At 48.1% G+C, this 16,625-nt stretch overlaps 1 protein-coding gene across 1 annotated transcript in view; it reads left to right on the top strand.

The window, feature by feature from the left end:
- Iqca1 (IQ motif containing with AAA domain 1) overlaps positions 1-16,625 on the top strand; it is a 125,027-nt gene that overhangs the window by 60,190 nt on the left and 48,212 nt on the right. The window contains exon 9 of the mRNA XM_041650471.1: positions 8,200-8,275. Within this exon, the coding sequence (XP_041506405.1) occupies positions 8,200-8,275 (76 nt within the window). The remainder of the gene's footprint in view (positions 1-8,199; positions 8,276-16,625) is intronic.

Genomic DNA, 16,625 nt, shown 5'->3' on the forward strand with positions numbered 1-16,625 from the left:
CACACACACACACAAAACAGGTTCTCACCACTCATCTACCTGGCATTTGCCCTCCCAACTCAATGCTGTGCGAGCTTTGCCTGCAAGAACCCAAGAACCTAGGGCTGGGCTTCCCTCTTTTCAAAACAATCTCCAACCACTAGGCTGAGCTGAGAACAGCAGGGTCATGGCCAGAAAGCTTTCATCAGAGAAACACAGGGCTGTGACTACGTATGCAGTACACTTATATAAACCCTAGCCAAGTAAAGATTCGTGGAAAATAAGTGACCTTAGGATTAAGATGGCAGATGTAAACTTCCTGGAGGAAAATTCTACAATATTGTCCAAAGGAGTGATGTATCAGTTGCTTAGAACTGCAGCCAAAGGAGAGTAACTCAGTGAAGCTGAAGGCTCCTTATCAAAGAAAGAAATGCATTTCGAGGGGCAACAGAAGCTCCCACTATGTTTTACCCTCCAATGAGAAGCTCATATAACTGTCAATTATGTCATTACTGCATGGAAGGCCGGGCCCTATTATGTCATGGGAATGTCTAGTGCTCTCTCTCTTTAAAACCACCAGGATTAGATGTTTGCCAAACCAGTCTCACAACGGTTTTTGCCCTTGAGAACCTGATCTGTATTGCCGAAATCAAAACAGTCCTCTAGTTTTGCTTTGATGCCCGTGCCTCAAGCACCTGTTGCCTAGGAAGCTGTGTCCTGGTTTCAGACAGAGCAGGAGACCTGTGTGAGATGGCGTCCTTGCCTGCAGGGTGCCTCAGCTCGAAGCAGTGAAGCAAGCACACTGACAGTCCATAAAGAGATTCCCATAAAAGGGAAAGCGCCCCCCTCCCCTGCCCTGCAGCGCCCCATGCCTATTCCAGCCAAAGCAGTGTCCCAAGGGCCAAACCCCGCCTCTGCCGCCCTGTCCTTACGCCAAGTCCAAGGTCTGTGCAGAGTTCAGCTCTGGGACCTTCCCAGGCTCTTCCTCTAGGCTTGATGCTTTCTCTCTGTGTGTGTCTGTTGGATCTCTCGCTTTCCTCCCTGCCCTCTCCTACACACGCACATACATGTGTGTGTGCGTGTGTGTGTGTCCAGGGTTTTCACACTAACTTGGAGGAACTTTCTGCAGCTCAGAGTTCCCACTTGATCTCCGTCTTCTATTATGGCTCTGCGCCACCACTGTGCACCTTCCCTGGGATCCTCTCTCCCTCCTCTTCCTCCTCCTGCTGCTGCTCTCCCCCCAACACCATCCTACTGTTTCCAATCCTGCTCCTGATCCCCCTCCTTCCTACTCTTCTTCCTCCTCCTTCCTCTTTCTCCTCCTGATGCTGCTCATTCTCCTGCTCTCCACTTCCTCCTCCCTCACTTTTTGTTCCTACCCTTCTCCCCTTTCTTCTTCCTTCTCCTGTTTATCCTCCCCCTGCTGTTCCTTCTACTCTTTCTCCTCCTCCTCCTCATTCTCTTCTTCTGTCTTCTCTCATCTTTTCTGACACCCATTCTTCTGTGGCCATTGGTGGTCTTAACCATCGCTGTAATTGATTTGAGTTGATTCCCATATGTGCTTGGGTTTGGTGTAGTTGCTGTTGCAGGGTTTTCTTTCTTCCTTTCTGAGAAGTTCAGGGACTGAATCCTCAAGTAGGGGCTCCTCAAATAAAACCAGAAGAGCACTGTGCGTCCCAGCAGATGCACTAACTGCAGCGCAGAAGAGCACTGCATCCCAGCAGATGCACTCACTGCAGCGCAGAAGGGCACTGCATCCCAGCAGATGCACTCACTGCAGCGCAGAAGGGCACTGCATCCCAGCAGATACCCTAACTGCAGCGCAGAAGAGCACTGCATCCCAGCAGATGCACTCACTGCAGCACAGCAACAAAGAACCTGGGGAAAACAAGATGGCAGAACCACTCCAAAAGGTTAGACTCCTTGGAAGACAACCCAAGGTCAAGATGAAGCTGAATCTCTCCTTCCCTGCCACTGGCTCTCAAAAACTTGTTGAAGCATTGAAGTGGATGATGAACGAAAGCTTCGTATGTTCTGTGAGAAGCGCATGGCTGCAGAAATGGCTGTTGATGTTGTGGCTGTCGAGTGAAAGGGTTGTGTTGTCTAGATCAGTGGTGGGAATGAAAAACAAGGTTTGCCCATGACGCAAAGCAGCTTGACCCATGGCAGAGTGTGCCTGATGTTGAGCAAGGGGCATTTCTGTTATAGACCAAGGAAAAACGGAGAGAGGAAGTACAAGTCTGTTCGCAGATGCCAGTCTAAGCATTCCCAGGTTGGTTGTTGTAAAAAAAATAAATTAAATTCCAATAGAGAGAGAGGAGGAGGCTATTCCTGGACAGACACTACAGTGCCTCATCCATTACAATCTAAAAGAACTAACAGAACCTGAAAGCTTTTTAATCTCTACCAAAAAAAAAAGGTGATGTCCATCAATATCCTGTCACAAAGCCCTTAAAGAAGCTACGAAGCACAGCACCAAAGCACTCAAGATTCAACATCTTGTTACTCCACCTGTCTTACAGCACAAAAGAATCCTACAGCTCTGAAGAATCGGTGCACTCAGGAAAACTAGAGGAGGCTGCAGAATGTGCTAAATTTTTGACCAAGAGAATGAAGGAAGCAGAAAATCACTAGGAACAGTTTGCCAAGGGACATAGGATATCCTCACTGGGAGTTTCTACTGCTAAGTCTGAGTCCAGCCAAAACATGAATCTTTTGAGTAACAATTAAATAATCTTACTTAAAAAAAATAATCAAAACAGACTGAAATGGCTGAAATGTCAAGAATGCGGAAATGCTGACTAAGAGCCTTCAGTACTTCAGAGAAGATGTGAACAGATGAATGAAGCGAGGAAGTGGGTGAGAAAGCCTGCAGCCTGAAGAAGAGATCCAGAGGGAACACAAGTGTTGTACAGAAAGCCTGCCGCCTGAAGAAGAGATCCAGAGGGAACACAAGTGTTGTACAGAAAGCCTGCAGCCTGAAGAAGAGATCCAGAGGGAACACAAGTGTTGTACAGAAAGCCTGCCGCCTGAAGAAGAGATCCAGAGGGAACACAAGTGTTGTACAGAAAGCCTGCCGCCTGAAGAAGAGATCCAGAGGGAACACAAGTGTTGTACAGAAAGCCTGCAGCCTGAAGAAGAGATCCAGAGGGAACACAAGTGTTGTACAGAAAGCCTGCCGCCTGAAGAAGAGATCCAGAGGGAACACAAGTGTTGTACAGAAAGCCTGCCGCCTGAAGAAGAGATCCAGAGGGAACACAAGTGTTGTACAGAAAGCCTGCAGCCTGAAGAAGAGATCCAGAGGGAACACAAGTGTTGTACAGAAAGCCTGCCGCCTGAAGAAGAGATCCAGAGGGAACACAAGTGTTGTACAGAAAGCCTGCCGCCTGAAGAAGAGATCCAGAGGGAACACAAGTGTTGTACAGAAAGCCTGCAGCCTGAAGAAGAGATCCAGAGGGAACACAAGTGTTGTACAGAAAGCCTGCAGCCTGAAGAAGAGATCCAGAGGGAACACAAGTGTTGTACAGAAAGCCTGCAGCCTGAAGAAGAGATCCAGAGGGAACACAAGTGTTGTACAGAAAGCCTGCCGCCTGAAGAAGAGATCCAGAGGGAACACAAGTGTTGTACAGAAAGCCTGCCGCCTGAAGAAGAGATCCAGAGGGAACACAAGTGTTGTACAGAAAGCCTGCAGCCTGAAGAAGAGATCCAGAGGGAACACAAGTGTTGTACAGAAAGCCTGCAGCCTGAAGAAGAGATCCAGAGGGAACACAAGTGTTGTACAGAAAGCCTGCAGCCTGAAGAAGAGATCCAGAGGGAACACAAGTGTTGTACAGAAAGCCTGCCGCCTGAAGAAGAGATCCAGAGGGAACACAAGTGTTGTACAGAAAGCCTGCCGCCTGAAGAAGAGATCCAGAGGGAACACAAGTGTTGTACAGAAAGCCTGCCGCCTGAAGAAGAGATCCAGAGGGAACACAAGTGTTGTACAGAAAGCCTGCAGCCTGAAGAAGAGATCCAGAGGGAACACAAGTGTTGTACAGAAAGCCTGCAGCCTGAAGAAGAGATCCAGAGGGAACACAAGTGTTGTACAGAAAGCCTGCAGCCTGAAGAAGAGATCCAGAGGGAACACAAGTGTTGTACAGAAAGCCTGCCGCCTGAAGAAGAGATCCAGAGGGAACACAAGTGTTGTACAGAAAGCCTGCAGCCTGAAGAAGAGATCCAGAGGGAACACAAGTGTTGTACAGAAAGCCTGCAGCCTGAAGAAGAGATCCAGAGGGAACACAAGTGTTGTACAGAAAGCCTGCCGCCTGAAGAAGAGATCCAGAGGGAACACAAGTGTTGTACAGAAAGCCTGCCGCCTGAAGAAGAGATCCAGAGGGAACACAAGTGTTGTACAGAAAGCCTGCAGCCTGAAGAAGAGATCCAGAGGGAACACAAGTGTTGTACAGAAAGCCTGCCGCCTGAAGAAGAGATCCAGAGGGGACACAAGTGTTGTACAGAAAGCCTGCAGCCTGAAGAAGAGATCCAGAGGGAACACAAGTGTTGTACAGAAAGCCTGCAGCCTGAAGAAGAGATCCAGAGGGAACACAAGTGTTGTACAGAAAGAGGGAGAGAGCGCCAAACTCAAATTTTAGAAATGAAACCTCAATTTTTAAAAAAAAAAAAAATGTTGGATAGTACCATCAATGGACTAGATCAAGCTAAAGAGAGACTTTCTGGGTTGGAAGACAAGACTCGGGACTCATTCTTCTCCAACAGCAGTAAAGAAATAAACAAACAAACAAAACCAAAACCTAAGCATGACCACAGCATGCAAGCAAGGCTTTGGATCCTAAGCTGGAGAACAAAAGCAAGCATCCATGACATAGAAGCTGAGATAAAAATGAAAGGCTCCAGAACCCATATTAAGAAAAGAAAAAAAAGAGGCAAGCCCAGCAGTGAGAGGCAGGGATGAGAGTTAGAGACAGGAGAATCCCTGGCATGTAGAACCATGGGACAGGGAAGAGGACCTGACATACACACATGCAGCTGTCATTACCTAACATTTTACAAAGGAACTAAAAACACAATGGAGTAAAGACAGTCTCTTCAAATAGTGCTAAGAGAATTGGACACCAAATGTAAAATGTCTTTCCTAAGGAAAACAAATAGCCGGGCATCATGGTACAAGCCTTGAGGCAGAGGCAGGCAGATCTCTGTGCTACATAGAGAGCTCCAGGACCCAGAGCTGCAAAGCAAGACCCTGTCTCAAAAAGACAAGCAAACAAGGAAAAAGAATACGGACAATAAATGCTGGCGAGGTTGTTGGAGGAAAAGGAACCTTTCTCACACTGCCAGTAGGGTATAAATTAGTGCCTTCACTGTAGCTATTAGTGTGGGATCCTCAAAAGCTAATTTAAAGAGAATAATCTGGCTACAACAGCCTGAGGCATGCATCTGAAAGGTTCTGAGTCGTCTTACTACAGGGATCCCGGCACGTCCATGCTCACTGAGGCACCCTTCCCAGCAGCCGAGATAAGAACAAGCCAAGGTGTCCATATACACAAGGTGATTAGATAAAGAGAACGTGCTCCATATATACAGAGGAATTTTATTTAACCACAAACAACAATTGTGTGCCCTTGGCAGGAACACAGATGGGACAAGTCGTCATGGAATGCAGAATAAGCCAGACGTAAAACATGAGTGTTGTACGTTTTCTCTGATGTGCAGAAATTAGATTTCAAGGTGTATAGTGGGGATTGGATTAAGGGGCCAGAAGGGGGGAAAGAGAGAACAAAAGAGGGTGACGGGGTGATTATAGGAAAGTAATGCGCACGTGAGGGAGGGACCGGAGGGAAAGACGCTGGGCACATGGATAAGAGTGCCGTCCTCTAATTGGACACAGATTGGACTTCTACCCATGAGCACCAGCTGTCGCTGCTGTTGGCTTTATTGTGTTTGACACTTCCCTTGCAGAATTTTCGCTTATGCCTGGGTATCTCCATACCAAGGGTAGGGAAATGGCCAACCCTGGGATAACGGTGCCATCAGCGGGCTTCTCAGCCAATGAGTTTTACTTTAATATGAGACTAAAGTAATCTGACCCAGTAGTCAGATTAGCGGCTTCTCCTGCTTTAAGCCCTGGTACTTCTGGAACCAAATTCTATTCTGGCACTGCAAGACAGGCGGCTTCCTTACGTGCCTGACAAGCTGAGGTCCTAGACTACTTCTGTAACCCCTAGGAGCATCCTGAGCATCTGCGTGACAGCCTGAACTGCTTGCTTCAGGTGTCTTTCCTGGTGAGCAGGAACCTCATGGCACCTGTAGCTTAGCAAAAGCCTGTGGGAGGAGGGGGTCCCAGCTTAGCCAAGCAGAGCACAGGGCTCGTCTAGGGTCAGAGACTGCCTGGGATCTAACTAGAGTTTCTTATGTGTGAGACCCTCTGAAATGTGGTTCTTGTGTCTAGCGCCCCTCGCTTGATACATTCTTGTAGCCAACGTTGGTACCTCGTTCCTTCCCATGGGTAAAGGGCAGCGTAGTATTTATTCATCTGTGGGCTAGGCATTTATGTTTTATATTCTTTTCCACCCAATAAGTGTTAGTGATAGGCAGAAATGCCAGCTCCAGGACTAAGGGGCATCCCGCTATTTTTGATATTCGGTCTGCTGGGACGTGGAGGATACTGACAAGGACAGAAAGCTCATGAGAGTGCGGGCTAAATCCAGCCAGTACTGGGGTGTAAAGCTTACTGTTATGGATTTCTGGAGGGGAGGAACCTGAGTCCAAAATTATCAGAAAGCATTTGCAGCCAGAAAGAGAGAGCAGGAGAAAGGAGGGGGCAGGATAAAGGAGTCAGTGGAAAGAAAGAACATGCCACTGTACACATAAGACAGCATCCTATGGCAGCCTCAGTGTCAGGAGCAAGGAAGTGGCCTGGGGACCAGGGCTGGAAGGGCTGCATGCAGTCTACTACAGGTTGGTACTTCATCCTATGGTTGCAGAACTGATGGGGATCTTCAGGGCTCTGCAGGGCTTCAGTAGAAGGAAGTCTTAAGTTGATAAGTTGATCAGTCCCTTCTGGCAGGACAGAGAGGGAGGCCCCAAGTTGGACAGTGTACAAGCAAGAGTCCTCTCAGAAAGCTGAGACAAGGAGAGGGTACGGTCCCTGGAATCAGAAGTGTCAGAACAGATATGGTTAGGTGCCCATTTGTCTATAGACAGTCGGAGGGGGAAGTAGTGGGGATCAGAGGCACAAAAGTCATGCAGTCTCCAGGGCATGTGGGCACAGTGACTGGTGCCACTACAGAGTCCAACACTGGAACCCGGAAAAGGAAGGGCTGTCAGTTTTCCAGTGTCCCGGGACTCACAGCGCCCCAGTGAAGAGATTCTCCTAAGAACCTACAGTCCCCTCATCATGAAGGTGCTAAGAGCATGCAGAACATGCAGGAAGCTTTAGAGACATTCATGGGCACAGCGGCCAGCATGCTTCCCTTGGCCCTTTGTGACACTAACAAGAACCATGCATGGCATTTGTCACCAGAAACTACCAATGTGATAGAAACCCCAGATGAGAGCGTGCACGGCTGGTTCTCACATTCAGGGCCAGAGGGCCAGAGGGGCTCAAAGCTGGGCTATGACTGTGCAGCTGGAAGACGGCAGTCTCCTGTCCTGGTGTATAGCACTGACAGAAGCAGCCAAGGGCAGCAGCATCTTTGGGCTTGGGCTTCAGAGTTCTCCAGACCCCGATTTCACCGGGGAAGAAGCCCAGTTTATTCTCAGTGAAGAAGAGGCTGTGGCTGATTCCCAGACTCAAAGGACAAGTGACAAGGAGAAGGAACAGCACTGGTACACACAGAATCCCAGAAATGGCAAGGAGTGCAGTAAATCTCAGAGTGCAGAGAAGCTCAAACTCTGGCTATGGTTACAACAGGGGATGCAGACAGGACCCAAGCTGAGAGCTCAGCCTTCAGACAGCAATGAGCAAGTCCAAATAAGGTGGGACCCAAACCAGGCCTGAGGGAAAGCCACCATGCAGAAACAGTGTGTGGGTGACAAATGTCTCAGTAGCCTGGCCATCCAGGCCTCCAGTGCTGATTGTGACACTCCCTGCTCAGATCATGCCCTGGCGGGAGGGGCAGGATCTTCAGTCCCATCAACTCCAGCTTGTGTGCCTTTCGCTATCTGGTCTTAACAGATAAATTGCTCTTGTAATTCACAATAATATTACTCTGTTGTGAACAGGAAGAAGACGAGGAATGGAAGATGTCACCAAGCCTTTTCCTTCAACTGATGGAGGAAGGAAATAGCTTATACAAAGGTCAGTCCAGGAGAATGCCTGTCTGCTGAGTGTGCCCACGCTCCAGTGGGCGGGTAGATCCCAGGTGCTCAATCACAGGAGGCTATGTTATGCGAATCCAGCCAAAACCAGTCCCTCTCCTGCTCCTCATGCTTCCGAAAAGCATAGAGTCATGGTGGCTACTGTCGTCTTAGTTTAAGAAAAGCAACCTGGGACAGAAAGGGTATGTTTCAGCTCAGTCTGTCATGAAGGGAAGTTAGGACAGGACTCAAGTCAAGATCCTGGAAGCAGGAACTGGAGCAAAGACCATGGGGGAACGCTGCTTACTGGCTTGCTCCTGATGGCTGGTTCACTTGCTTTCATAAGCACCGCCTATCTAGGGGTGGCACAGCCCACAGTAGCCTGGGCCCCTTCCACATTAATCTTTAGTCAAGACAGTGCCTCCATAGACTTGGCTTTAGACCAATATAATGGAGGCAATTTGTTTGGTTGATTGGTTTGGGGGTTTGTTTGGTTTTTCCAGACAGGGTTTTTCTGGGTAGCCCTGGCTGTTCTGGGACTCACTCTTATAGACCAGGCTGGCCTCGAACTCACAGAGATCTGCCTGCCTCTGCCTCATGAATTCTGGGATTAAAGGCGTGCACCATGACTACCCAGCAATGGAAGTACTCTTTAAACTAAGGTTCCCTCTATCTTATGTTAAATTGGTAAATAATTAGCAATAATAATAATCTAATCAACAGAATTATTTTTCATTTGACACAGCCCAAAAATCACCCAGGAAAGAGTCTCAAAGAATTATCTAGATGAGGTCAGCCTGTGAGAGTGTCCATGGGAGATTGTCTTGACTGTTCATTGATATGGGAAGACCCAGCCCACTGTGGGAGGCATCATTCCTTGACTTGGACTGTATCAGAATAAAGAAGGCTAGCTGGGTGACAGCAAGAAGGCATCATGGGAGATTCTTTCTCCCTGTTCTTGCCGGTGGGTGTGATACAACTAGCCAGCTGAGCCCTTGCCTCAATGTCCCTGCAGTGATGGGCTGTAGCCAGATCAACCTTCCTGCCCTACATGGTTTTTCTGAGCCCTTGCCTCAATGTCCCTGCAGTGATGGGCTGTAGCCAGATCAACCTTCCTGCCCTACATGGTTTTTCTGAGCCCTTGCCTCAATGTCCCTGCAGTGATGGGCTGTAGCCAGATCAACCTTCCTGCCCTACATGGTTTTTCTGAGCCCTTGCCTCAATGTCCCTGCAGTGATGGGCTGTAGCCAGATCAACCTTCCTGCCCTACATGGTTTTTCTGGTCAGGGTGTTTTTCACAGCAACAGAAATGAATCTAAAAAAGCTGAGGAGAGGAGAAGACAATAATCAACTTTATATGGAAAAACAAAAAACCCAGGATAGCCAAAACAATCTTATACAATAAAGGTTTGTCTGGAGGCATTACCATCCCTGACTTCAAACTCTATTACAGAGCTACAGTATTGAAAACAGCTTGGTATTGGCATAAAAACAGAGAAGTCGACCAATGGAATCGAATAGAAGACCCTGACATTAACCCACAAACCTATGAACACCTGATCTTCGATAAAGGAGCTAAAAGTATACAATGGAAAAAAGAGAGCATCTTCAACAAATGGTGCTGGCAAAACTGGATGTCAATCTGTAGAAGAATGAAAATAGATCCATATCTATCACCATGCACAAAACTCAAATCCAAATGGATTAAAGACCTCAATATCAGTCCGAACACACTGAACCTGATAGAAGAGAAAGTGGGAAGTACTCTACAGCACATGGGCACAGGAGACCACTTCCTATGTATAACCCCAGCAGCACAGACACTAAGGGCATCATTGAATAAATGGGACTTCCTGAGGCTGAGAAGCTTCTGTAAAGCAAAGGACACTGTCACTAAGACAAAAAGACAACCCACTGACTGGGAGAAGATCTTCACCAACCCTGCAACTGACAAAGGTTTGATCTCCAAAATATATAAAGAACTCAAGAAACTAGACCGTAAAAGGCTAATCAACCCAATTATAAAATGGGGCACTGATCTGAACAGAGAATTCTCAACAGAAGAACTTCAAATGGCCAAAAGACACTTAAGGTCATGCTCAACTTCCTTAGCGATCAGGGAAATGCAAATCAAGACAACTTTAAGATACCACCTTACACCTGTCAGAATGGCTAAAATAAAAAACACCAATGATAGCCTTTGCTGGAGAGGTTGTGGAGAAAGGGGTACACTCACCCATTGCTGGTGGGAATGCAAACTTGTGCAACCACTCTGGAAAGCAGTGTTTCGGTTTCTCAGGAAATTCGGGATCAACCTACCCCTGGATCCAGCAATACCACTCTTGGGAATATACCCAAGAGAGGCCCTATCATACAACAAAAGTATATGCTCAACTATGTTCATGGCAGCATTGTTTGTAATAGCCAGAACCTGGAAACAACCTAGATGCCCTTCAACGGAAGAATGGATGAAGAAAGTATGGAATATATACATATTAGAGTATTACTCAGCAGTAAAAAACAAGGACTTCTTGAATTTTGCATACAAATGGATGGAAATAGAAAACACTATCCTGAGTGAGGTAAGCCAGACCCAAAAAGAGGAACATGGGATGTACTCACTCATATTTGGTTTCTAGCCATAAATAAAGGACATTGAGCCTATAATTCATGTTCCTAGAGAAGCTAAATAAGGTGAATCCAAAGACAAACACATAGGCATCCTCAGGAATATTAACCTTCATCAGGCGATGAAAGGAGACAGAGACAGAGACCCACACGGGAGCACCGGACAGAAATCTCAAGGTCCAAATCAGGAGCAGAAGGAGACGGAGCACGAGCAAGGAACTCAGGACCACGAGGGGTGCACCCACACACTAAGACAATGGGGATGTTCTATTGGGATCTCACCAAGGCCAGCTGGCCTAGGTCTGAAAAAGCATGGGATAAATCCGGACTAGCTGAACATAGCGGACAATGAGGAATACTGAGAATTCAAGAACAATTGCAGTGGGTTTTTGATCCTACTGCACGTACTGGCTTTGTGGGAGCCTAGGCAGTTTGAATGCTCACCTTACGAGACCTGGATAGAGGTGGGCAGTCCTTGGGCTTCCCACAGGTCAGGGAACCCTGATTGCTCTTCGAGCAGATGAGGTGGGGGGGACTTGATCGGGGGAGGGGGAGGGAAATGGGAAGCGGTTGTGGGGACGAGACAGAAATCCTTAATAAATAAATAAATTAAAAAAAAAAGCTGAGGAGAAACACACACACACACACACACACACACACACACGGTGGGAGCATTCTGGAACTTTCTCCCGTTGTGCACTCCTCAGCTGACCACTCTCTGGCTTAGTGGCATGAAGAAAGGCATTACATCGAAGAAATGAATTCCATATGTACACATCTTAATCCCCTCAGACCAAGACCCGTCTAGTTCTGACTATTGTTTTGTCGGGGGCTCAACTCCATTAGCATAGCCAGAACCTGGCCGAGTGTGTGAGCGCATGGGCTCTGACCTTTCAGATGTCTGTCGTAATTTGCCAGGACTGATATGCAGTTTCTTAGCTCTATTGCACTCTTGGGATAAATCTCAGCAGCAGATGATTGGCCAGCGTGGCCCTGGTCCTTAGCACTGTTGTGGAAATTCCTGGGAAATTAAATAAGGATGTAAAGGAGAAAGTTTTCAAACATCAGCTAATCATGGACCTCCTTCCTAATCTGAATCTGATCTGGACAACACTGGGTCAGATAGATGAATGGATTGATAGATGAGATAGATAGATAGATAGATAGATAGATAGATAGATAGATAGATAGATAGGCACAGACAGATGGACAGATGATAGACATGTTGACAGATGATAGACAGACAGGTGGACAGATGATAGACAGATAGATATGTATGTATTCAATATTGATTCAAGGTGTTTATCCCAGCAAATTGGATCATATCCTTAACAGCAATTCCACTATAGTTACAGGTCCACTATGCTAACTATATCCCAGCAGGTGCCATCTTACAAACCACTAGGCTTATGTCATTCAATCTTCATAGGAACCACACAATGAACACAGTCCTTGCCCTTGTCAGGTGGGACCGTTGGGGAGCCTGCCATCTTAAAGTCTGAGAATTCATGCTAACATTGACTTACAATGGAGCAGAACAGTTACCATCAAAAACATCCCTCCACTCCCATACTCACTCTGCAAACTCTGATTGTCTCCACTGTGCTGGATATGACACTGATCTAGAGATCCAAAAATGACGTCACCCACCAACATGTCTGCAGGGCATCAGATGGGGAGGGTCCAAGCTGGGCAGTTGTGCAAATGAGAATGAAAGTGGAAATGGGCCTTGAGTAGTCAGGGCCTTCAGCAATCCACTCTGCAAGTCTAGGCCTGACTAGGGTTTCACTGGTGTGTGTGTGTGTGTGTGTGTGTGTGTGTGTGTGTGTGTGTGTACAAGGATGATAATGGACAAGACACTGCACTGCACCGTCTTGTCTCTTGTCCTTTTACCCCCATGCGTGCTGTGTGTGCATTGTCTCCCACCAGCCGTCAGGGTGGCTTCCACACAGAGAAGCCGAGGAATTCCACATTCATTTTCTCCCTCGCCCTCTCCTGGGAGCCCTCCAGACCCTCCCAACCATCATAGGCCCTCCCTGATCTCTGCTCACCGCCAACCACATTCCTGCCTTCTCTTCTCTCCCTCACTATGGCGGCACCATCATCCGAGAAATCCTGAGCAGGTCGGACTTCCAGGGTGTGTAGGGCCACGTGCACATATTTACCCTCAGAATTTGCCTGACTCCCCCACCCCGTCGCTTTTCAAACAGCTATGCAGAGCAAATGAGGGCAGAGGAAGAGATATTGGGGAAGGAAAGCCTCCCTTGTCAGCCCAGGCTCTGAACTCTGAACATACAGGGAGAGCACTATGCAGACCAGAGAGAGTGATGCCTTTGCCAGCTGAAGGAGCTCACAAGGCCACGCCTTCACACACCCCCACACACACACCTCTCTTTCTCTAGCATGCCCAGCAGCTATGTGCCGCCTACTCCCCTTGTGCACAATGCTTGTCCCTTTGGGCCTTGTGCCAGGAAAAGCCTTCCTGGGGCCTCCACAGAGCGGCAGTCTCTGTCCCCACCTGTCCCCACCTTGCCCCTTTGCACTCAGCCCAGATGCCAAGCAATGGGCGTGTGGCTTCCTGCAGTGGGGCCCAAGCCCTGGAGGGTAAGATCTGTCACTTAGTTGCTCTGGAAGCAAGGCCTGGTCTGAGACTCATCAAATCGGCAGATTTATAATTAACACAGAATTTACTTCCATCGCGAGTGAATGAACGCGGAAATGAATGCATCAGTCTGTGACCCAGAGCCAGATGGCGAAAGGGTTTCATCGTTGCTGTCTTTTAACACTATTGCAAGCACTGTATATGTGCTTCTTTTTTGACAAAAAGCAAAAATGAATTTGGGGGTAATTCAGCATTCCCATGGAAAGCCAGGTCTTTCAACCTGTAACATCCTGAGTCTTTACCACTACCTTTTGGGCACAGCCGGTTTCCATGAAATCCAAGAAGCAGGGAGAAGCCGCAAGGGTCTTCTAGTTGGAGGCCTTGGCTGTCATCCTCCAGCTCTTCAGTAACTTAAATAGAAATCTCTTCATCTTCGAATCCTTCTCATGAAAACCAAAGGTTTGCCTTCTCAAATAATGTGTTAGCATTTTAATCACTAAGATTAAACCCCCTCTGCTCCCCCCACCGTACGGCCCTCCCCTTCCCCTCCATGTGAAAGGGCCCTGGCCTGCTTTTCACAGTCTCAGGATAAAAAGCTCCTTCTGGCTGTGACAGAGTGGGGGCAACAAGTGCCCTCTGAGGGTCCCAAACAGCTTCCTGCATTTACAAATGCCCATGAAATTCCTGAAGGGATTGAACAGTGCCCTGTGCAGAAGTGTCATGAGAAAGCAGCACTTCGAAGGGAAAAATCAGTCCATTGAGACCTTGTAGAGGGGAGATCAGAGGGCTGCTTGTGAGGAACCGTCTAACAAAGCGTAGCTGCGGCTCCAGCGTGTGAATGGCCAACTGTGACTGGGCAGGAATACTCGCGGTGCCTGAAGTATTCCACGCTCCTATTCTGAACGTCTTGTTCTCAGAGTCTGGGGAGCCTGAGAAGTGGGTCCTTGTGCATAGATAGCGAAGCCACTCTGCTCTCTGATGTCTTAATGCAAGCGGTAAATGCATGGTGGCTGAAAACTTAGCAGTCCTGCAAAGTGGAGGCACGTCAGGCAGTTAGCATGAGTAGGTGGCACTTTGTAACTCACTAAAACTCTCTTTGCTATTGTCAGGGGGAAATGTAAGGGTGTTTTGTTTTGTTTTGTTTTGTTTTGTTAACATAGAGAAAGAACCCAGTGAGCCAGGCAGTGCATACCCATAATCCTATCATAAAATAGGAGACCTCTAGGTCAAGGCCAGTTGGACTATATAGTGAGACCCTGTCTCAAAACTGAAGTAGCTGTCAGCCCTACATTTAGTCTGTTCTACATTTTGGAATAATGTGTACTTCACGAAATGAGCTTATTAAGAATATTTCTATTTATTCTTTGATAATTTCATATATGTATATAATGCATTCTGATCATATCCACCCCTGGTTCTCTGTTCCCATTCTCCCTAATCTCCCCTCAGCATGTCCCCTCCAACCTTCACTGTCTCTTGGTTTTTTCATCCTCTTCTGAGTCCAATCAATGCTTCCCACATGTACATCCTGTGGGACCATCCACCAGAGCATGGGTGACCACAGCAGTAGATCCCCCCCAAAATGACCCCCTCGCTGCCAAAACAGCCATATACTGCCAGTGGCTTCCTAGCTAGACGTAGGGCTTGATGAGCCCCTCCCCACCCACGCTGAAATGCCTATTGGCCTGATGGGTGCAGGTCATGTGCGTGTAAACATGGCCGCTGTGAGGTCATGGGTCCAGGGGCCATGTCACGTCCAGAAGCCAGCATTTCCCAGCTCTCCTCCCCATCTTCATGCTCGTACATTCTTTCTTCCCCCTTCCCCATAACGTTCCCTGAGCCTCGGTCAGACTGATAGAGATATCACCTGGTGCTTTTTCTGGGTAGTTTGCCCAGTAACAGCTGCCCATTTCAGACAGAAGCTTCTCTGACGAGGGTTAGGGCTAGCACTATGGGTACAGACATAAATGTTCAGAAGGCAGTCTGACACGTCCATTTATCAAGCCAAAAGTATCAGGTTTCCCGCTATGATCTGGGACTTCCACAGCCATGGGTTTTGACCAGGTGCACAGTTCTAGGCATGGATTCCGTCCTGTTGAGCAGGCCTCGAAAGCTCAGAAAGTGGCTGGTTGTCCCTCAGTGGTGACACCCCTCGTTCACCAGTGGGCACATCTGGCCGTGCAGCTTACAGAGTCCAGCTGTGGGTAAGACCATGTATGGCTTCCCTACCCCAGCAGCTGCACAGCACCTTCCAGCTGTATGAAAGCTAGCCAGCAGAGAGAAGCTTCCTGGTCAGCTCCAGCCTCGTTTCTATATGTGTTCAGCAATAGAATCTTACCATACGGTCATGACGGGCAACCAAAACTATTGGCCATAGCCTCTGCTGCTTCCGGGAGACCTCTGGAGTTCATTGACCAACGACTTCTTATAGAAAACTGTTCTACCCCCGACACTGGGATTTTCATTTCATACCACATGTCTTCTGGTAGAAGCATCGTCTGCCCATGCCAGGTATTCCTTTTATTCCAGGCTTGTCCCGTGCCACACCAGATGACAGAGCACCTTGAACTTCAGCCCCAGCTCTTTCATCACCTTGGCTCTAGTGGCACCATTCATCCCCTCCCCCTCCCCTGGCATCCATCCTGCGCTCTGGACCCAGCCACTGAGGCCCTTCTCATGCAGCTGCCCTGCCTAGGGGAAGACACAGGGAAGAGTCGGGTCTATGGAGAACACTCCAGTTTGAAATTTGTTCTCTCTGTGTTTCTTGTGAGTCCACATTCTGCGTTTTTCCAGCACCCGCCTCACCCTTGAGATCCCCCACTGGCTTACCCACAGATCTTGGTGGTGGAGACTGCTGTTTGGTAAGGTGGGGGACCCGATCAGCTCACCCAGAGACCTGCTCACATCTTTCTCAGGTGGGATACAGGCAGGGTGAGCGAATCCTTGCTGGAATCCGCCCAGGATCTTTACCAGCTAGCGTCTGTTGACCTCAGAGTTTGTCTAGGAAGTGGACCCATCTCACTTGGGCATGGTGACATTTGTTAAAGTAGGCCCATCTAACCTGTGCGTGGTGCCATCCATTGCTTTTCTGTAAGTGACCACATGGCCACTGGGTTGATGT

Source organism: Microtus oregoni, unplaced genomic scaffold, assembly GCF_018167655.1.
Source record: "Microtus oregoni isolate MIOR12 unplaced genomic scaffold, Mior012 000004F_ref0000308, whole genome shotgun sequence".
Lineage (NCBI taxonomy): Eukaryota > Metazoa > Chordata > Mammalia > Rodentia > Cricetidae > Microtus > Microtus oregoni.